The sequence below is a fragment of the Callorhinus ursinus genome, unplaced genomic scaffold (genome assembly GCF_003265705.2).
Source record: "Callorhinus ursinus isolate GAN/ISIS: 27379988/994484 unplaced genomic scaffold, GSC_fseal_2.0 scaffold36, whole genome shotgun sequence".
NCBI lineage: Eukaryota > Metazoa > Chordata > Mammalia > Carnivora > Otariidae > Callorhinus > Callorhinus ursinus.
This window is the reverse complement of record NW_027397098.1, coordinates 1,866,766-1,889,759: the sequence shown is the minus strand read 5'-3', so window position 1 is coordinate 1,889,759 and position 22,994 is coordinate 1,866,766. Positions and strand designations below refer to the sequence as shown.

General features: G+C 38.9%; 1 protein-coding gene across 2 annotated transcripts in view; it reads right to left on the bottom strand.

Moving 5' to 3' along the window:
- Positions 1-22,994, bottom strand: part of ITGA8 (integrin subunit alpha 8) — a 201,413-nt gene that overhangs the window by 132,427 nt on the left and 45,992 nt on the right. For both annotated transcript variants that reach the window (XM_073879876.1, XM_025853612.2), the window contains exons 5-9: positions 21,584-21,645; positions 20,451-20,496; positions 13,614-13,739; positions 12,465-12,509; positions 6,691-6,734 (exon numbers count right to left, since the gene is read on the bottom strand). In XM_073879876.1, the coding sequence (XP_073735977.1) occupies positions 6,691-6,734; positions 12,465-12,509; positions 13,614-13,739; positions 20,451-20,496; positions 21,584-21,645 (323 nt within the window). The remainder of the gene's footprint in view (positions 1-6,690; positions 6,735-12,464; positions 12,510-13,613; positions 13,740-20,450; positions 20,497-21,583; positions 21,646-22,994) is intronic.

Below are 22,994 nucleotides of genomic sequence, written 5' to 3'. Positions count from 1 at the left end.
TTCTCCACATCCCCGCCAACATCTGTCGTTTCCTGACTTGTTAATTTTAGCCATTCTGACGGGTGTGAGGTGGTATCTCATTGAGGTTTTGCTTTGGATTTCCCTGATGCCGAGCGATGTTGAGCACTTTTTCATGTGTCTGTTGGCCATTTGGATGTCTTCTTTGGAAAAATGTGTGTTCATGTCTTCTGCCCATTTCTGGATTGGATCATTTGTTCTTTGGGTGTTGAGTTTGATAAGTTCTTTATAGATTTTGGATACTAGCCCTTTATCTGATATGTCATTTGCAAATATTTTCTCCCATTCTGTCGGTTGTCTTTTGGTTTTGTGGACTGTTTCTTTTGCTGTGCAAAAGCTTTTTATCTTGATGAAATCCCAATAGTTCATTTTTGCCCTTGCTTCCCTTGCCTTTGGCGATGTTTCTAGGAAGAAGTTGCTGCGGCTGAGGTCGAAGAGGTTGCTACCTGTGTTCTCCTTTAGGATTTTGATGGACTCCTGTCTCACATTTAGGTCTTTCCACCAATTGGAGTCTATTTTTGTGTGTGGTGTAAGGAAATGGTCCAGTTTCATTCTTCTGCATGTGGCTGTCCAATTTTCCCAACACCATTTGTTGAAGAGACTGTCTTTTTTCCATTGGACATTCTTTCCTGCTTTGTCGAAGATGAGTTGACCATAGAGTTGAAGGTCGCTTTCTGGGCTCTCGATTCTGTTCCATTGATCTATGTGTCTGTTTTTGTGCCAGTACCATACTGTCTTGATGATGACAGCTTTGTAATACAGCTGGAAGTCCGGAATTGTGATGCCGCCAGCTTTGCTTTTCTTTTTCAATATTCCTCTGGCTATTCGGGGTCTCTTCTGGTTCCATACAAATTTTAGGATTATTTGTTCCATTTCTTTGAAAAAAGTGGATGGTATTTTGATGGGGGTTGCATTGAAGGTGTAGATTGCTCTAGGTAGCATTGACATCTTCACAATGTTTGTTCTTCCAATTCATGAGCATGGAACGTTTTTCCATTTCTTTGTGTCTTCTTCAATTTCTTCATGAGTATTTTATAGTTTTCTGAGTACAGATCCTTTGCCTCCTTGGTTAAATTTATTCCTAGGCATCTTATGGTTTTGGGTGCCATTGTAAATGGGATCGACTCCTTGATTTGTCTCTTTTCTGTCTTGTTGTTGGTGTATAGGAATGCCACTGATTTCTGTGCATTGATTTTATAGCCTGCTACTTGACTGAATTCCTGTATGAGTTCTAGCAGTTTTGGGGTGGAGTCTTTTGGGTTTTCCACATACAGTATCATATCATCTGCAAAGAGTGAGAGTTTGACTTCCTCTTTGCCGATTTGGATGCCTTTGATTTCTTTTTGTTGTCTGATTGCTGTGGCTAGGACTTCTAATACTCTATTGAATAGCAGCAGTGATAGTGGACATCCTGGCCACGTTCCTGACCTTAGGGGAAAAGCTCTCAGCTTTTCCCCATTGAGAATGATATTCACTGTAGGTTTACCATAGATGGCTTTTATGATATTGAGGTATGTACCCTCTATCCCTATACTCTGAAGAGTTTTGATCAAGAAAGGATGTTGTACTTTGTCAAATGCTTTTTCTGCATCTATTGAGAGGATCATATGATTCTTGTTCTTTCTTTTGTTAATGTATTGTATCACGTTGATTGATTTGCGGATGTTGAACCATCCTTGCAGCCCAGGGATAAATCCCACTTGGTCATGGTGAATAATCCTTTTAATGTACTGTTGGATCCTATTGGCTAGTATTTTGGTGAGAATTTTTGCATCCATGTTCATCAAGAATATTGGTCTCTAATTCTCCTTTTTGATGGGGTCTTTGTCTGGTTTTGGGATCAAGATAAGGGTGGCCTCATAAAATGAGTTTGGAAGTTTTCCTTCCATTTCTATTTTTTGGAACAGTTTCAGGAGAATAGGTATTAATTCTTCTTGAAATGTTTGGTAGAATTCCCCTGGGAAGCCATCTGGCCCTAGGCTTTTGTTTCTTGGGAGATTTTTGATGACTGCTTCAGTTTCGTTAGTGGTTATAGGTTGGTTCAGGTTTTCCATTTCTTCCTGGTTCAATTTTGGTAGTTGATACATCTCTAGGAATGCACCCATTTCTTCCAGGTTATCTAATTTGCTGGCATAGAGTTGCTCATAATATGTTCTTATAATTGTTTGTATTTCTTTGGTGTTTGTTGTGATCTCTCCTCTTTCATTCATGATTTTGTTGATTTGGGTCATTTCTCTTTTCTTTTGGATACGTCTGGCCAGGGGTTTATCAATCTTGTTAATTCTTTCAAAGAACCAGCTCCTAGTTTCGTTGATCTGTTCTACTGTTCTTTTGGTTTCTATTTCATTGATTTCTGCTCTGATCTTTATGATTTCTCTTCTCCTGCTGGGTTTAGGCTTTATTTGCTGTTCTTTCTCCAGCTCCTTTAGGTGTAGGGTTAGGTTGTGTATTTGAGACCTTTCTTGTTTCTTGAGAAAGGCTTGTATTGCTATATACTTTCCTCTCAGGACTGTCTTTGCTGTATCCCAAAGATTTTGAACAGTTGTGTTTTCATTCTCATTGGTTTCCATGAATTTTTTTAATTCTTCTTTAATTTCCTGGTTGACCCATTCATTCTTTAGTAGGATGCTCTTTAGCCTCCATGTATTTGAGTTCTTTCTGACTTTCCTCTTGTGATTGAGTTCTAGTTTCAAAGCATTGTGGTCTGAAAATATGCAGGGAATGATCCCAATCTTTTGGTACCGGTTGAGACCTGATTTGTGACGTAGGATGTGATCAATTCTGGAGAATGTTCCATGGGCACTAGAGAAGAATGTGTATTCCGTTGCTTTGGGATGGAATGTTCTGAATATGTCTGTGAAGTCCATTTGGTCCAGTGTGTCATTTAAAGTCTATATTTCCTTGTTGATCTTTTGCTTAGATGATCTGTCCATTTCAGTCAGGCGGGTGTTAAAGTCCCCCACTATTATTGTATTGTTGTCAATGTGTTTCTTCACTTTTGTTATTAATTGCCTTATATAATTGGCTGCTCCCATGTTAGGGGCATAGATATTTACAATTGTTAGATCTTCTTGTTGGATAGACCCTTTAAGTAGGCTATAGTGTCCTTCCTCATCTCTTATTACAGTCTTTGGTTTAAAATGTAATTTGTCTGATATAAGGATTGCCACCCCAGCTTTCTTTTGGTGTCCATTAGCATGGTAAATGGTTTTCCACCCCCTCACTTTCAATCTGGGAGTGTCTTTGGGTCTAAAATGAGTCTCTTGCAGACAGCATATCGATGGGTCTTGTTTTTTAATCCAATGATAGCCTGTGTCTTTTGATTGGGGCATATAGCCCATTTACATTCAGGGTAACTATTGAAAGGTATGAATTTAGTGCCATTTTATTACCTGTAAGGTGACTGTTAACTGTCTGTTGTCTGTGTTCGTTTCTGCTCTTTGTTGCTTTTAGGTTCTCTCTTTGCTTAGAGGACCCCTCTCAATATTTCTTGGAGGGCTGTTTTCGTGTTTGCAAATTCCTTTAGTTTTTGTTTGTTCTGGAAGCTTTTTATCTCTCCTTCTATTTTCAATGATAGCCTAGCTGGATATAGTATTCTTGGCTGCATATTCTTCTCGTTTAGTGCTCTGAAGATATCTTGCCAGTCCTTTCTGGCCTGCCAGGTCTCTGTGGATAGGTCTGTTGCCAATGTAATGTTTCTGCCATTGTAGGTTACATATCTCTTCTCCTGAGCTGCTTTCAGGATTTTCTCTTTGTCTCTGAGACTCATAAGTTTTACTATTAGATGTCGGGGTATTGACCTATTATTATTGATTTTGAGAGGGCTTCTCTGTGCCTCCTGGATTTTGAGGCCTGTTTCCTTCCTCACATTAGGGAAGTTCTCTGCTATTATTTGCTCCAATATACCTTCTGCCCCTCTCTCTTTCTTCTTCTTTCGGGATCCCAATTATTCTAATGTTGTTTCGTCTTACCGTATCACTTATCTCTCGAATTCTGCCCTCGTGATCCAGTAGTTGTTTCTCTCTCTTATTCTCAGCCTCTTTGTTTTCCATCATTTGGTCTTCTATATCGCTCATTCTCTCTTCTGCCTCATTTATCCTAGCAGTTAGTGCCCCCATTTTTGATTGCACCTCATCAATAGCCTTTTTGATTTCGACTTGTTTAGATTTTAGTTCTTTTATTTCTCCAGAAAGCGTTTCTCTAATAACTTCCACGCTTTTTTCAAGCCCAGCTAGTATCTTTAAAGTCATGATTCTGAACTCTAGGTCCGACATCATACTAATGTCCATATTGAGTAGGTCCCTGGCTGACGGTACTACCTCTTGTTCTTTTTGCTGAGGTGATTTTTTTCGTCTTGTCATTTTGTCCAGAGGAGAATAGGTGAATGAGAGAACAGAATGCTAACAGGTTAACAACGTCCCCAGCAAATATACTGTATACAAATCAGAAAAGACCTGAAACCAGGGGAAAAGAAAGGGAAAGAAAGAAAAAAGAAAGAGAAGAAAAAAAGATAAAAGATAAAAACAAAAACAGAACAATACAAAAAAAGCAGAATATGATCAAATATGATCAGGCTAGTGCATGGATCAGTGCCACACACTAGATTTTGCAGGTATTTTGGTCTGTTAGGAAAAAGTGCCTCCTAAAATTTTAAAGGAAGAAAGACATATATGTACAAATGAAGAGATGGAAGATGACTGTAAAGATGAAAATTATAAAAGATTTTATAAAAGGAATTGATAAGAGAAGTTGTTTGAAAAAAGAAAGAAGATGTAAAAAAAAAAAAAGGAAAAAGGGAGAGAATGTGATCAGGCAGGAGACTAGAACAAAGCCATACACTAGTGATTTAGGGTATATTTTGATCTGTTAGAAGAAACTGTACCTCAAAATTTTAAAGAGAGAACAACTTATATATATATGCCAAAAATAAGGGTAACTACTATGAAGGGATAAAATATGACTCTAAAAATGAAAAATAAAAAATGTTTTTTTTTTAAAAAGGGATTGATAAGATGTTGGTTGAAAAGGGGAAAAAGAAAAATTAAAAAAAAACAGTTAAAAAAATTAACTTTGATGAACTAATGAATCATGGTAAAAAAAAAGCCATGAATTCTATGTGCAGTATTCCCCTAGCGCTGGATTTCTCCTGTTCTCCTTGATCGGTAAACTTGGTCTTGGCTTGCTGGCTGTTCGTGCTGATCTTCTGGGGGAGGGGCCTTTTACCGTGGTTCCCAAATGTCTTTGCCGGAGGCTGAATTGCCACGCTCTTGTCGGTCTGGGCTAAGCAAGCTGCTCCGGTTTGCTCTCAGGAGCTTTTGTTCCCTGCAAGCTTTCGGTACAGCTTTGGAGGACCAGGGCGAAAATGGTGGCCTCCCAATCTCCGCCCAGAGGAGCTGAGAACTCGGGGCCCCACTCCTCAGTGGGCCCCCAGAGAAAAGCAGTCACTCCCGTCTCCCCGGTCTCCGGCCGCACTCCGTGCTCACTCGGCCTGTGACCCAGCGTTTCTATCTCTGGCACGCGACCCCGTGTGGAGTCTCCAAACCCAGCAGATCCCTGCGGTGTGCTCCAGCGCCGCTCCTCCCGGGGGAGGAAGGGGAGTCTCCCCGGCTCTGCCGCTTGTTGGGTCCCTGCTGGAGGAGCAGTGGCCCGACTGGGCCGCGGATCACAGTCTATGGCAACCCCGAGCTGAGAGCCCGCGCCTCGGCTCCGTCTCTGCAGCCGGCTTCCCCGCTCCGATCCCTGGGAGCTCTGGCGCACTCAGGCACCCCCGGTCTTTCTGTGACCCCAAGGGTCCTGAGACCACACTGTCCCGCAAGGGTTCCGCCTCCCGCTTAGCCACTGGAGCGACGTCCCTCCGCGGAGCCGGCTTCTAAAAGGTCCGATTTTGTGCTCCGCGGCTCTAGCACTTGCCAGAAGCGGCCGATGGAGGCCCCCTCCCCTGCCGTCTATCCTCCCGAATATTGCCTCGGATTCACTTCTCCGCACGTCCTACCTTCCAGTAAGTGGTCGCTTCTCTGTTCAGAGAGTTGTTGCTACTCCCCTCTTTGATCTCCTGTTGAGTTCGTAGGTGTTCAGAATGGTTTGATCCCTATTCAGCTGAATTCCTGAGACCAGACGAAATCCAGGTCTCCTACTCCTCCGCCATCTTGCTCCGCCCCCCAATTTTATATTGTTTTAAGCCACCCAGTTTATGGTAATGTTGTGGCAGTCTCAGGAAACAAATACACTAGTGTAATAACAATTGATTTTTTCATTTCCACCATATGAGGCATATTAAATGCTGAGCACATCAGCAACAGTATTCTCTGCAATTATTCCTGGATGAAGCACAAGAATCGTGCTGGCTTCATGGGTGTGACCTGCGCCATCACACTGGTCCCCACGTTCAGTCAGACCCCACCCTTGGTTTAATGCCCAGCTGTTGCGATCCTGAAATTCTTAATTTTGGACAAAGGGCCCTGCATCTTCATTTTGTACACTGTACATAGATCAGAAAAAAAAATCTAGCTTCGCTTGTTTTCCTTCCTTTTTTAGTAAGCAAACAAGCATACAAGCATGGATCGATAGGCGCTCACTATTAAAAGGCATTTTAAACCATTTAAAAGTTGAATGCAATGAAACATTTCTTTGCATATATAAGAAAATATCCAACAATGCATTCTTTGTACTCACATATCCAAAATTCTGTGCTCCTCTTGGAATGCCAGCAACCAGTTCTGGGGATAAAAATAGTCATTGAGAAGGGGGATTACATATATTTTAAAGTTATCCAACACATCAGTTAAAGATAGTGCTTTTGACATGAGTAACCACCATGTGAAGAGCTGGAAGTGTGAAGTCATGGCTTTGTGTTTGCTTTTGCTTCTGCTACAGACTATGGAATACAGAACAAAAGTTGTACTGTGAGATTTACCAGTCTTCATCACTGGTCTCCATGTGTTTTTGCCTGCATAGCATAAGCCTGGCTTCTCAGCTCTGTGTGTGATTTGTAGGTTAAACCTCTTACTCTGGTTTCTCTAGCTTTCACTGTGGTGACATTTTGTATTAGTGTAAAAAGTATAGCTTCTGTCACACGAAGGTGTTAAAACAATTCTGGTTACCTAAAGAAAAGCCATCATAAATGACATGAGTCTGGCCCCCTTGGAAATGTTTGCTGGTAGCAGAATTAGCAGGTGACCTGGTAGCTAAGGGTCCCCCAGAAGGGAAGCTTCACTAATAGAAACAGAAGAGGCAAATCTGGGGGAAAGGGTCCATATAACTCATTGCACTATGATCTGCCTCTAGCTTGTTACGGTGTTATTCCTGGGCCTGCCATATACCTGGGATGTGTCATTTAACCTCATTTTTCCAGTTACCTGCAACTGGAGGGAGTTGGAATTGCTAATTATCAAAAATCTTTCAGTTCTTGTTTCTATAAATCTAAACCAACCTTTGATTCATTGGGGTTAAAAATTTAGTTTAATTTAAATAGGAAGGGCCTGGATGAGAATCCCCTTCCACTTAAATTTCCCTTCCCCTCACCGTGCCCTGAAAGGTACAGCACGAGTTCTAGCATCAACTACATCTGGTGTGCTGTGTTCTAGCAGAGGTGGGTGATCATGATATTAGCATTAATAATCAAAGAAGATTCATTTGGGGTTAGATGTTGGACTTCTCAGTAGTAAATCCATTCATTCGGTCAACAAATATTTATAGGCAAATGGAGTATACAGTAGTGAGCAAAATGGACAAAATTCCCTGCTTTCACAGAACTTATACTCTGGCTGGAAGAGACAGTCAATTTAAAAAGCATAGTCAATGAAATGGCATATTTGAAGGGGATAAGTATAGTGAGTGAGAAAAAACAAACAGTAAAATGGTACAGGGAGTGCTAGAGGTGGGATGGGGAAGGACATATGACTTCTTAGGGCACAATTAGCAGGAAAGGACATGGCAAGAAAGTGACATTGGAGCAAAGACTGAAGAAAGTAGGCTGTAAATATTATGGAGAAGTGGGAAAAGTATGTTTTAGTCAGAAAGAATGGCAAGTGCAAAGGTCCTGAGGTAGAAGTGTGTCTGGAGTATTCAAAGAATAGTAAAGAGACCATGGTAGCTGGAGAAGAGGGAGTGAGGAGTAAAGGGGTAGGAGAGAGGTCAAAGTAACTAGGGGCCTCATGCATGGAGTCTCAGGTCATTGTGAAGACTTGAATTTCAGACTGAACGAGTTGAAAAATCACTGGATCAAAGAAGTTACACAATCTGACTTCTGTTTCTAAAGGACCACTTTAGCTACTGGATTTAGAGCAGACTACAGGGGGACAAGGGTAAATGCAGAGAGACCTGGTAAGAGTCTACTGCAATAAAGTAGAAGCTGTGCTGGAAGTGAGAAGTGGTCAGATTCTGGTCATACTTTGAGAGTTTAGTTAGCAGGATTTACTCATGAATTGGATATGGATGGGGTGTGAGCGAAAGAGTACAGTCCAAGGCTGACTTCCAAGGTATTTGGCTTGAGCAACTGGGAGGATGGCATTGTCACTTACTGAGATGAAGCTGATGGAGGGTAGACCACGTTTCAGGGGGAAGGTTAGGAGTTTGCTCATGAGCACATTAAGCCTGAGACAGCTATTCAAATAGAGATGTTCAGTATTGAGTTTGAGGTTCTAGATCTTAGAACATGTATCCCTGAACCTAGAATTCAGTGTAATCTGGAGAAGTACCATGAGCCTGGAATTCAGCATAAGCTGGAAAAATAAGTGAGACTGGATGAGAGTACCAAAACTCAAAGAGGAAATAAACAGCCCAAATATTTAACCCTGGGACACTTCAGTGAGATGAGAGAAATTAAAGGGGAATCAATAAAAGAGATGGAGAAGGAGCCGCAAGTGTCTGGGTAGTCGAGTGAAGAAATGAGGAGGGAATGATGAACTCTGTCAGATGCTCCCGATAGTTAAGGAAGATGAGTTGCATGAGGCCTCTGGGTTGCTTGACACAAGCTGTTTCAGCGGAGCAGTGAGTTTAAGAGGAGGGGGACAGTGGAACTGGAAGACAGAGATACAGGCAGAGAAGAGTGACCGCTCTTGAAGCAGAGAATACAGGTGCTTGCTGGAAGGGGAAGTGGAGTTAAGAGATTTTCTTTTTAAGATGTGAGAAATAACAGTATGCTTGTATATTCATGGGGATGATTAAAAAAAACTGATGATATGAGATAGAGAATTAGGAATGGCTGGAGTCCCTTCTTTGAGTCATGAGAGGGAATGAAGCCTAGTTTAAAGTGGAAAGTTAACTTTACAAGGGAGCATGGACTGCTCAACTTCAGCAATGGGAGAGAAGGTGAAGCATGTCCTTGAAGAATACAACCAGGCTCAGAAAAACTAAGCTATCTGGACAGATTTCTAGGGAAGGTGGCTGAACTGGTAGCACACTGCTCAGTTTTCAGTAATCTTTACTTGGTATGAATTAAATTGGCATGTAACAACAAACCACCATCTGATATAATGGAGTTGACTGATTCCAGAATCAGGCCTATCAACCAGAAAAGACTAACTATCCCATTTGAAATACATGACGACCACTACTAAGCATTCCACAAACATTCAGAATTTCATTTAAAAGACAACAACCATCACACTCAGTAACTTTGGAGTCTGCAGCCTTATATGGTCACAACACTAGGAGTTATTAAAAGTAAATGCTGGTTAAAAATGTTCATAATTATTTACAAATGATCAAGATGGGGAAATTGGAGTTTAAGGTAAGTTAGAACTGTCACTTAACTATAAAAATATTGTAGGAAGGGAAAATAAGTGACTTTTCTTAGATCCATTTCAGTACCTCATGGTAAACCTTCTCTTAATATCAATAATACGTGGAGGAAAAAGTTAGATACCTGGCCTCGAAATACATGACCTGGCCATCAAGAGAAGCAGAAAGGAGGCTAGTGTCTATCGAATGTCTTCTACCCACTAGAGAGCGTGCCACATGCTTTATAATATTTCCACTGTTTAACCTCTAAAAAGCAGGCATTCATATTCCCTAGGATTGGCCAGATCACTTTCTTGGTTTTTGGCTCACCACATCAGACTCTAAAACAAGAACAAAATATTTTAATCTTTTTGAATCATAAGCACACTTAGGAAGTAGATGGAAGTTATGGATCCTGTCACTGGAAAAGTTCACCTATATGCAAAACCTTGCATATGGTTTCTAGGGGTGCGAATCCTGTGAAGTCCACCCATGTACCATCCAGAGTCCAAGGATCCCATATTAAGGACCGCTCATCTAGAGGACATCAAGTCACTCACTGTTTTTCATAGAATTCCAATTCTTTCCAATCTAGTTAAGTAAGTAGTGAACATGGGTAGTCATGGCTTGGTGTGGTCTGATAAATGGATCATGATCTCTGATAGTGCCTTTACATATCTACAAATCACTTAAAACTTGGATCCATCTAGTCATTTCTGTGATCTGACGGAAAATCACAATGATCTTCTACCATCTTTCTCTGTGATACGCTGTCATGCATCCCTCTTAATTTCCTTGGGTCAGGACTAAATGCTGTACTGGGTGGGGGAACTTTCCAAGAGTTTAATGTCATGTTTAAAATCATTTGGCATATTTTACAGTTTCCTTTGCTAAATCACTGAGTGATTATAAGATTTGACTCTTCTAGGGTACTAGGAATTCAGTTTTATCTCTGATGGTCCCTAACCCAAGAGTTCTTTCTTCTTATAGCTAATATTTAAATAGTACTTGTTATGTATCAGGGATTATTCTACTGTTTAATGAACATATAGGAATAGCTTATTTAATCCTCATAAGAATCCTATGATATAGATAATACTATCATCTTCATTGTTGTCATCACCGTCATCATCATCACCATCATTACCATTACCATTATCATCATCACCACCATCTCTCTTTTAGAAATTAAGAAATGAAGGCACTGAGATTCAGGTAACTAGGTCACAGAGCTGGTAAGTGGCAAGGTCAGGGTTGAAACTCAAGTGGTCTGGCTCCAAAGTCCATGCTTTTAACTACCACAATAGATTGTCTTTTAATATCTTGAAGAAAAAATGGAAGGATAGGGCCTTTAAAAATTAGCTTATGTTTAAAAGAAAAATGTTCTTTTAATGAAAAACAAAACAAAAAACAACAACCCTGCTTTCAACCCCTGCTTCACTGCATAAAGAGTGTTTTATGCTCTGTGAATTTCTGCTTTGTAGGTCTTGTTGACATGAAACAGTTAAAAGAGCTCTGATGATTTCTAGGGATGGCCACATTTCATTTACTCTTAATTCTTTGTGAATTCATTAAAACACATTAGTAAAAAGTAGTTAAGGTTCATACGAAACAAGAAGAAAATATTGATTGATGATTGAGTCATTCAACAAACAATACCAGTCTTGTATATGATGGGTATTGTTTTGGGATGAATGTTTGTGTCCCCCCAAATTCATAGTATTGAAACCTAACCCCTAATGTGATGGTCTTAGGAGGCAGGGCCTCTGGGAGGTGATTAGGTCATGAGGGTTGGATTAGTTTTATGTTTAGAGCTTTATCCTAGCACTTACTACAATTTTTAATCAGTTATTTTGTGTTCATTATTTAATGCCTGTCAGTCCCACTAGGACCATAAACTCTGAGAGTAAGGATCATCTGTTCACCTCCATGTGTTCAACACTTAATACAAAGTCTGGCACAGAGTAGGTGCTCAAAAAATTTTGGACAAATAAATGAACGATAAATGCCTTAGGAGAAAGAAAAATGATATGAGATAGGAGTTTACAGAAGGAAGTAAAAGACGGATTTCTGGAGGAGATGACATTTGAATTATACTTAAAAAAAAAAAAGTAGCATTTGACCACTGGAAATTAGAGTGGCTGCAGAATCAGTAGATTAAAACCAGGGATGACAGCCTTCACAGGATATAGAGAACAGAGGTGAGGGGCATATATGAGAATAGGGGTTAATTCATTCCATTATTTTGGGCTTGAGCATGTCCGAAGGGGAAAAGGAAATAACGTGGAGATGTTGGGTTGGAGTCTGGTGGAGAGTTGAGTATGGACATGTCCAATATGAGATCCCAGAAATTAAAGTAAAGATGGGGGATGTTGATTTTTCAAATTTGATCTGTCATTAACAGCATGGCTTTTGTGTAGGCCATTTAATCACCTTATTTTTTTAAATTCATAACATGGGATTACTGGACTTGTTTTTTATTGCTTAACTAGATTTTATAAAGATTGATATTTAGTCTTATGGAATTTTTTGAGACTGATAAAGCTGTGCTGAAGTGTATTTTGCTTGTTTTTCTATAGATTATTATCATACACATTCTGGGATTCCACTTTTATACATTTTGTGTAGTGACAAAAATTACATTTATAAAGGGGCTTTTTAAAGGGTAACCTAACCTTATCTTTCCCGGGCTTTATAAATGACTTATATTCAATAATGTCTCTCACCTTGCTCAGAGTCTCCAGTAAATTCCCCAGCAGCAACTGAATATCCTGTGTTAAAGAAAAGAAAAACCAATCATGCTTGAAGGCTTTACAAATGAGCTATGTCTAGAAAAATGAAAGAATTACCATAGTACTGCTTTGCTCAGAAATCTCGACAAATATTGCAACATAAAAGTTTAGGGTTCTGTAGAGGGAAAAATTAGTGAAGCCAATTTCTGTACTAAATCCTGAATGCATAATAGATCTGCTTCTTCTGAGAATGGCAGCACAATCAGATTCTGAGGGATGCTTCATAATCCACCTTAAAGTGTAAATGGTGGCCACTGCATTTTAAGGTTGTTAATTCATCAGGATCAGACATGATACTCTGAAAGGTATCTTTTGTGCTCAGGTTTTGCTATTTCTGATCATCAAGAAGGTCTCCTTCCTAATTTCTTTAAGGATGGTTTTCCACAAATTTCACTTACCTCTAAAGTGAGGTGAGGTGAAAAATATAACTACATTTTGCTTAATTTATTAAGCAATCAAAATACCAATAGGATACCAAAAGTGGGAAGCAACAGAGGTACAATGACATGGTTTGCATGTAATACATTTTGATAATATTCTAGCAACTGTTTAAAGGTCTTTTGTTGTTGCTCTAAAAACTGGAAAGGACCGCTAGCATGTTGCCCCTACAGTGTTGGGCAGCCCCACTAATTCATACTATCTACAATTGGCAAAATATTTTATGCACAAGACACTATGATGGTTAGTGTTTGATTGCATAACTGCATACTACCACCTAAATTGAAACACAAAAGTAACCATCAAAATCCCCCACTAAATAAGATATTGACTTTGGGGCTGAGGCCAATGTTTTATTGTGTGAAGGAAGTATCCATCTAGTCTAATTTATTGAAATTTTTAAAATAAAAAAATGGTTGTTCAATTTGAAGAAAGATTCTGTTATGGAACCTAGAAAATAGGCTGAACCTAAAGAAAAGACATATAATATGGCTCAACAAAAGAAAGTCTATTCTAAGCTAATAAGGAAAGAAAATTTGCATAAGTTGCAGAATAATATCAGATAAGTGAGGAATAAAATTTGCATCTACATTTAACATGTTTGCCTTTTGAGAAACAACAAATGTGTTGAGCAATGATTCTCACCAAGGTAACTATCATCATAGGAAGCTGGAGCCACGTCTGTCTGTTTTTCTCGAGCCAATTTCCTTAGAATATCCTTGAATGAGTAATTTGCAATGATATCTGCAATACTGGCAGTGATCACCTGACCTGTGTTCAAACAAATTAATACATTAGCTGAATGAATGCAAGAGACAGGCCCTGTGAATAACATATACTCTCTTGAAAATAATCATGGAATTGCTTGCATTTTTGATGATGAATTTTCCCACATGCTAAATTGCAAGGTAAAACTGGCTACAGCTGGATAGAACTTTCCATTCTGACAGAAGAACCAAAGATGAACTACATAATTTTATCTGTCTTCCCAATGCCTTCACAATACATACTCCCTCCATCTCCAAATGAGAAAAATATCTGTGTAAAGACACCTGTTGGCAAAATTTATGAATTAAATTTTTAATCTGGAACATCGTGGCCAGAAGAAACATCATCAAATTTTGAGATCATCTAACCAAAGCATAACTTCTTATAAGTGGGGAAACTGAGGCCCAGAGAGCATGAGTGCTTTCTCTCCGGTCATGTGGTTTCACTTTTAAGATATTTGGCATTACAACCAAGGTCTCCTTTGGCATTCTAAGAAGACATTTTGTGTTCTCACAAAATACAGATTAAATCTAAAACACTTAATAGATTATGAAATCTATCAGTTATGTTAAGGGAGGGAATTACATAACATTTGAGCTCTTTATTTTTTTATGCTAAAATGTATACGGAGAGCATAAAATTATGACAATGGGAGGCTGTGAGGTCCAGTGAGATCCAGAATTTTAGCAAAAAAAAAAAAAAAAAAGGAATCCATGGCTGCCAACAATGATATGGTAAGAACTTTGGCTAATATCTCCCAAATAAAGTCACTATTAAAAGTCTTGAAATATGATCATATTGGGGTGGTCAAATATCCAAAAGATGGCCAGCAATTTTCCACCACAATTTCCATGCATTCCTATATTTATAATGGACATCTAAGGGACAAGTGTGATCTCATGCTTCTTGTGAGAAAATTGGAGAAATGACTTCAAGAAACAAACGTTTAATATTAATTTTAGTTTTAAAGCCAAATTATTCCTTGGGAATTTACTGATAATTCACACAATCTTTCTGTTTGAAGTTCAAAAGGAATAAAACTATCAAATCTGGCCATAAATATTTCCCAGTGACTGTGCCTGAAATGATTGTGAACAATGTCTACAAAATTTGCCAATTTTCTCTGGTTTAAAGCTAAATACCCCCTTCCCACCTCTCCCCCACACACTGCCTTTGTTTTCTTTAGCTGCTTCAATAAACATTATAATCTTAAGCCTAAATAAAATTTTACGTTACCTATCACAGACAATGCTTCTAAATCTCCTTGGTATGGCTACTTTTCAGCAAATTATCACTGTCCGACATTTTAACTTAAGGAAAGAATGATCTAATCCAGTGAATTAGATTATCTAGTCAAGTGAACTAGAAGAAGTCTTTTTAAACACACATAATTTTTACTTTATAACCATCTGCTACATAAAATATAGTTTTTCAATTTGCAAAATAATTTTTAAGACTGAAATGTTAATTATTTGATGTTCGTAATTGTACATGTATGAATTAAGCTTAATAGTAATTTCACATACAATTTTATCATAAACCCATCTCCCAGATCTCTTCCATTGGCTTTTAAAAAAACATTTGTAGTTTTTTATTATTTTATTTTTTATTTTAATTCCCGTATAGTTGACATGCAGTGTTATATTAGTTTCAGGCATACAATACAGTGATTCAGTAATTCTATTCATTACTCAGTGCTTGTCAAAATAAGTGTACTCTTAATCCCCTTCATATATTTCACTCATCCCCTGTTCCCCATTCTCCCCTCTGGTAACCATCAGTTTGTTCTCTATAGTTAAGAGTCTGTGTTTTGGTTTTTCTCTTTTTTAAATTTGTTCATTTGTTTTGTTTCTTGAATTACACATATGAGTGAAATCGTGGAATTTGTCTTTCTCTGACTGACTTATTTCACTTAGTAATAAACCCTCTGGATCCATCCATGCAGTTGCAAATGGCAAGATTTCATTCTTTTTTATGGCTGAGTAATATTCCATCATTGTTTCTATACCACTTCTTCTTTATCCATTCATCTATTGATGGACAGCTGGACTGCTTCCATAATTAGGCTATTGTAAAGAATGCTGAAATAAACATAGGGGTGCATATATCTTTTTGATTTAGTGTTTTTGTATTCTTTGGGTTAATATCCAGTAGTGAAATTATGGGATCATATGGTAATTCTATTTTTTAATTTTCAGAGGAAGCCTCCACAGTGGCTGCACCAGTTTGCATGGTGGGAACCAACAGTGCACAAAGGTTCCTTTTTCTCCACGTCCTTGCCAACTTTTGTTGTTTCTTGTGTTTTGATTTTAGCCATTCTGATAGGTGTGAGGTGATATCTCATTGTGGTTTTGATTTGCATTTCCCTGATGATTAGTGACACTGAGCATCTTTTCATGTGTCTGTTGGCCACCTGTTTGTCTTCTTTGGAGAAACGTCTGTTCAAGTTTTCTGACCATTTTTAATTAGATTATTTATTTTTTGGTATTGAGTTGTAGAAGTTCTTTATATATTTTGGATACTAATTCTTTATTGGGTATATCATTTGCAAATATCTTCTCCCATTCAGTAGGTTGTTTTTCAGTTTTGTTGATTGCTTCCTTTGCTGTGCAGAAGATTTTTATTTTGAAATAATCCCAATAGTTTATTTTTGCTTTTGTTTCCCTTGCCTCAGGAGACATACCTAGAAAATGTTGCTATGGCTGATGTCAGAGAAATGACTGCCTATGCTCTCTTCTAGGATTTTTATGGTTTCTGGTCTCACATTTAGGTCCGTGATCCATTTTGAGTTTATTTTTGTGTATGGTGTCAGAAAGTGCTCCGATTTCATTCTTTGGCATGTAATCGTTCAGTTTTCTCAATATCATTTGTTGAAGAGACTGACTTTTTCTCATTGGATATTCTTATCTCCTTTGTTGAACATTAATTGAGTATATAACCATGGGTTTATTTCTGGGCTCTCTATTCTGTTCCATTGGCCTATGTGTCTATTTTTGTGCCAGTACCATACTGTTTTGATTTCTATAGCTTTGTAGTATAACTTGAAATCTGGAATTGTGATACCTCCACTTTGCTTTTCTCTTTCAAGATTGCTTTGGCTAACCAGGGTCTTTTGTGGTTCTGTACAAATTTTAGAATTATTTGTCCTAGTTCTGTGAATAAATCCTGTTGATATGCTATTTTTGCCATTTTAATTACTTATGTGTCTTCATGTGCACCTCCTTCGATTGATTTTATTGGGGACTCCCTGTACCTCCTGGATCTGTATTTATGTTTCTTTCCCCAGATTTGGAAGGTTTTCAGCTATTATTTCTTCAAATAAATTTTCTGCCCCCTTTTCTCTCTTCTTCTGGGATCCCTATAATGTGAAAATCACTATGCTTGATGGTATTACTGAATTCCTTAAGTCTTTTCATTTTGCATTATTTTTTTCCCTCACCTGTTCAGCTTGGTTGCTTTCCATTACTTTATCCTCCAGGTCACTGATCTGTTCTTCTGCTTCCTCTAGTCTATTATTTATTTCATCTCATGTATTTTTAATGTCATTTATTGAGTTCTTCATCTCTGATTGGTTCTTTTTTATGTTTTCTATCTTTTTGATAAGGGTCATTGATGTCCTCCACGCTTTTCTCAAGTTCCATGAGTATCTTTATGATTACTACTTTAAATTCTCTATTGGGCATATCATTTATCTCCATTTTGCTTAGATCATTTGCTGTGATTTTTGTCCGATTCTTTTATTTGGGACATAATCCTCCGTCTCCTTATTTTGTCCAACTCTCTGTGTCCACTTCTATGTATTAGGAAAGTCAGCTACATCTCCTGCTCTTGAAAGTAGTGGCCTTATGAAGAAGAGGTCCTCTACAGTGTGGTGTCACCTGTTCATGAGAACCTGGCACTTCAAAGTGTCTCCTATGTGTGTTGTATGTGCCCTGCTGCTGTGGCTGAGCTACTTTTTCTTCAGTCCAGGCATCTGCAGTGGCTCTCTTTGCCTGTTGTGGGTAGGGTTTGGTCCCTGTGCTGTTAGTGGTCCAGTCTGGGGCTGCCTTGAGCTTGAGTTGAGTCAGACCAGGCATTTGCCAGACATGCAGTATCACTGAACTTTCCCCATGTTGTTCCCTGAGAAACTTTCATTGGTGGGCAGGTCCTGCACTCAGAACCACTGACTGTCCCCAGCCCACTGCTGGGGCCACAGTATGACAGGTGTGTGTGGTTATCTTTCCCTCTCCTCAGGCCAGGAGTCACTGTGGAGTAGTGCTGGCCCATGTCAGGTCTGTTTGCACACTACCAGGCTTGTTGCACCACTTTATTTTTTGTTTTATTTTTATTATGTTATATTAATCACCACACAGTACATCATTAGTTTTTGATGCAGTGTTCCATGATTCATTGTGTGTGTATAACACCACTTTGGATGTCTTCTGGCCAAGAGTGTTAAAGGGGTGGATCCTCAAAGTGCATAGGGGCAGGAGGCAAGGTGTCAGCAAGTTTTTTGCTGATCTATGGGAGGGGACCTGCAGCAACTGGGACTAAAGCTGGTCTGACTGGAGGGGGACAGATCGACTGAAGTGCAAATGGTGTTAGCAAGTTAGGTAGTAAGTATTGGCAGTGCCATGCTGGTTCCTGCAGATGGCATGTTTATGCTGGGGTTTTAAGTCCCACTGGTTATAAGAACTTGTGAATGTCAGCCCCTCTGGTTTTCAAAACCAATGTAATAGGGATTCATCATCCCCCTGAGGGATCCCTGACATGATAGTCTATTTCTCTCCCTTCTCTGTGCCTGCGGTGTCCCTCCCTCCCAAGGACAGCCCCAGGGGTCTGGTTAGCTCCCTACCACATCTTTACCTTTCCTACCCTCTTCAGTATGACGTCTTCTCTACATTCAGTTGTGGAGTTTGTTCTGCCAGTCTTGGGGTTGTTTTCTGGGCTATTTACACTGATGTGAGTGTTATCTAGTTGTATCTGGGGGACAAGGTGAGCTTAGGGTCCTCCTAATCCACCATCTTTCCCAGACTCCCAGTATTTGTACTCTTCCATTGGCTTTTAAATATGATCAGGTGTCTTCCATTTTAAAAGAAAAACTTCACTCAACTATTCATCTCTTTCATAGTCTACTCTATCTTTATCCTAAACTTTACAGCCAAAATTCAGCGAATATTCTCTGTCATCTCTATGTAGGCATCCCATCCACATGCATGGCTTTAATTGTCACCAAGATGCAAGTGACGGAAGTTTGTATTTTAGCCTAGATATCTTCTCTGAGCTAAAGCCCATACATCTAAACACTTATGTGAAGAACCTTGACTATCTCAAACGTTTTCATATTCAACATAACCAAAAGCAAACTCATAATATTCCCTCTACAATACACTCCAAACCTGTTCTCTTCCAGGGTTCCCCATCTCAGTGGGTGAGACCCACCTATAACCATGCAGTTGCAAAAGTCAGAAACATATGCTTGGCATCCTCCCTTCCCTCACCCACACATATCCAACCCATTAGATAAGCTGTTTATTTCCCCCCCAAATCATCTCTCAAATTTCTCCCCCTTTTCAATCTGTACTATTACCACTCTAAGAAGCAAGCATCTTCATCTGAACCTTATAGCTAGTTTACCTTATAAACTTATAACTAACTTATCACTTTATGACTGGTTTGCTGATACTTCACTTTGGCCAACCTCCAATCCAGTTTCCATATAACAACCAGAGTGATCTTTTCACCCCAAAACACAGATCTGATCATAGCATCTCATGCTTAAAACTCTCCAATGGTTTCTCATTATTCTCAAGACAAGCAACAATTAATTACTGTAGCTAAGGCCATCTATTTAAACTCCTGCAATCCACCAGGGACTTCTTATTGTTTTCAGGAAAAGAAAAATCTGCTTACCTTGGCCTGCAAGCCATGGCCAGGGGGGCTGCTCCACATCACACAGCAGCTCCTCCCCATCTCCTGACTCTGGTCACCCTGGCTTCCCTCTCTCTCACCTGACTGCTCAGCTTCAGGTCATAGAACCTTTCCATAAAGTCCCTTCTCTCTTTGCTAGTTCCCTCCTAGCAAAGTTCAGATCTCAGCTCAGGGTTGCTTGCCTCCAAGTTAGTTGACATTAGGGAAGTTGCTGGTCTATGTAACACCTTTTTAAGAATTAGAAGGCATCACCCCGTCTGGGCAGACGCTCTCCCACATCTAGTTCAGGGCTCCCTAAGCAGAGCACAGGTTGTATTTCAGTCCCCTGTTCGCCAGTGTTCACAGGACAAAACAGCTGCAAGAAACACCCTCGGAGAAGCCTCCTACACTCTCATGGCTCCATCATGACATGCCTTTCCTTCACAGCGAGTACCACGTGAGGACTGTCTCAGGTACTTGGGTGAGTGTTGGATTAATGCCTGCATCTTCCCCCAGGTATTAACATTGTGAGGGTAGGAACACTGTTTGTCTTTACTCATCACTGTATCCCCAGCATCTAGCAGCACAATGCCTGGCGTAGCCTCAATAAATACGTGGTGAATAAATGAATTAGGTTGCAACAGTATTTTAAAATATCATTTATATAACAATGTACAATGGGAAATGATAGCTCAATTATTTGGGAAACCATGAACATGGATATAAAATGAATGTAATAAAAGGTCAATGTTTGCTTGTTACTTGTGCTTCACCTTCTTGTTACTAACAACAAATGGGCATTTCTTCTCTGCTAATGGAACGTACCTTGCCAATAAAAACTTCCCGGTCCTCCTACTATGAGGTCTCCATTCTACAAAACAGAAACAGCAACAATTGGAAAAACCAAACAAAACAGATTTTTTTTTAAAGGTGATAAATCATTGTTAATAAGCATTGCTCTAACAATTTGTTATACATAAAAAAGCAATTTTTAAATGAGGCCCTTCTATCAGAGGCATGCAGCTCATTTTAATTCTTTTTCTTGCTTTCCACTATTTAGTGTGTTAGCATAGTAAATAATTTTCATTTGACTCAATTAGCTAAGTTGCATTCTTTCCCTTGAGAATATATAAATTCAGTTCTTTGGCACTGCCTCAGGTAAGCAAAATATATACAAGTTTAATGCTGTGTAATTTAGCAGACATTATCTTTTGAGCCTTGGCAACAAAAAGAAAATTTGGTTTCTATTTATCTCAAGGCCACAGTAATGCCTATTTTTTCCATACATCTGCAACCACCTCCCTCTCCCCTTCTCAGGAGAGAAAGCAAAAACTCCAGACTAGCAAATATAAATTTTTCTTTCTCCTTACAACCCCACCTTCCAACCTCTGCATCCTTAACTTTCAGTGGAAAAAAAAGGACAATGATTAAAAAAAAAGGCAATGAATTTTGTAGGCTGAAGAATTTTTTCTATACTATTTTCAAAACCATGAAATCTTTGTACCCTCTTACTAGGCATCTCTGTTTTTAATTTTGTGAAAGGATGTGTGAATTTTAACACTAATGTTAAATCTCATCAGTGAATTATAGCTAAGAGATAAAGCAATTCACTGATTCTTGTGATTTTTTTTGGAAGCACATTTTTCCCACTGAGTTTTTGAGATTTTTCATTTAAAATGACTATCACAAAAGATGGGAAGAAAGACTGTTGCTTTTTAGCATATGTATTTCTGTGCTATTTTAAGAGTTTGTCATCTTCATAGATTCATAAAAATAAAGAGCAAACAAAAACATTTTGAAGAAGCTGCCAAAACAGACTAGATATATACCTAAAGATTCTTTTGGTGGTTGTGGTTTATGGGGTTGGGGATGGGAGTGAGACAGAGGGCAAAAGGGCAAAAAAAACACAACAAAACAGCTAATACAAATTTAGAAGCTACAAGACCAAAGGAATTCACCTTATAAAAATCCAGACTAAATCCTGCTTGGCAGTAACCCTGGCCTTCTGGATCAGCATTACCTAGAGTGATCAAAATGTAGAAATGTTATAACATCATCATTCCCAAGGTATATTTTAATAACCAATTCAGGATATTCTGTTATTTTCTCTATATACTTCTAAATTTAAAATAACCAATATGTGTTTTATATTTTTTAAATTCATTCTGAGTAAGTTATGACATATATTTCAATTTATTTTCTTGTCCTAAATATCATCATGATTCTCTAGTAAGATTGTTAGGAACAACGTCCCTTGGAGCTATCATACTGGGTTTTACAACTCATGTTTGTTTGAAGAAATAAACTCTCCTTCTTTCAGCCATGTTCTGCATTCTCCATGTGGCAGTAATGTGTTTCTGAGCTGCCTGAGTGTTCTATGCGAAGCCACATGTGTCATTCCTAAAGAAATCCCTTGAGCAAGAGAGAGGTAAACAAGGTCACCTGGGCAGATGCTTTCTGCTGAGGGCACCAACAAGGATTCCAATTTTAATGATTGCCAAGAGGAAGTTAATTTAAAATTGTTCTATTATCATTAGTTAGGTACATTTGGAAATTGCATTTATGGTCACAATGAACCACATGGGCACACTGGAATAAAACAGTGTTTGCAAAAGAGAAAGCTCTCTAGTAATGGCTTATTTTGTATTCTATCCAATGTAATTCACTAACTGAATGTCCAATAGGTCCTTACCATACCGTTTTTAAAATTATGGGTAGGTCAACCTGTGGATTCCCAGGGGATTGTTATAAAAAGTTTCTAGGACATCAGGATCAGGAATTTACTACTGTCTACAGCTTCTTCTTCTTCTTCTTTTTTTAGATTTTATTTATTATTTGGCACAGAGGGGAGAGAGAGAGAGACTGATTGATCATGAGCAGGGGGTAAATGTAGGGGGAGAAGCAGACTCCCCACTGAGCAGGGAGCCTGATGCCAAGCTTGATCCGAGGACCCTGGGACCATGACCTGAGCTGAAGGTAGACGCTTAACCCACTGAATCACCCAGGCACCCCCCGTCTACAGCTTCTAAAGTGCTTAGCATAAAATCAAAACGTAGTTCAGTGGGGGGCATCTCAATCATTATGTAGTTTGATATGAACATGCAAATAATTACTCTTTTTTTTTTTTATCAAGGATATTCCTCAATGGAAACTAAGATAAGAGAGCAGGAAAGGAATTGGACATTATCATAGGAAAAATATATAGACTAGGTATGCTTGTTCCAGAAGCTTTTTGATAGATCTAGCCTTTCTAGCTTTTTCTAGAATGTCTTCTGTTTTTTCTTTCCTTTGGTTAATCCTTAGCTAATTTTAGCATTGTCATCATCCATTTCTCTCCAGATGCTCCCTGTATATTTTAATACACTGTTC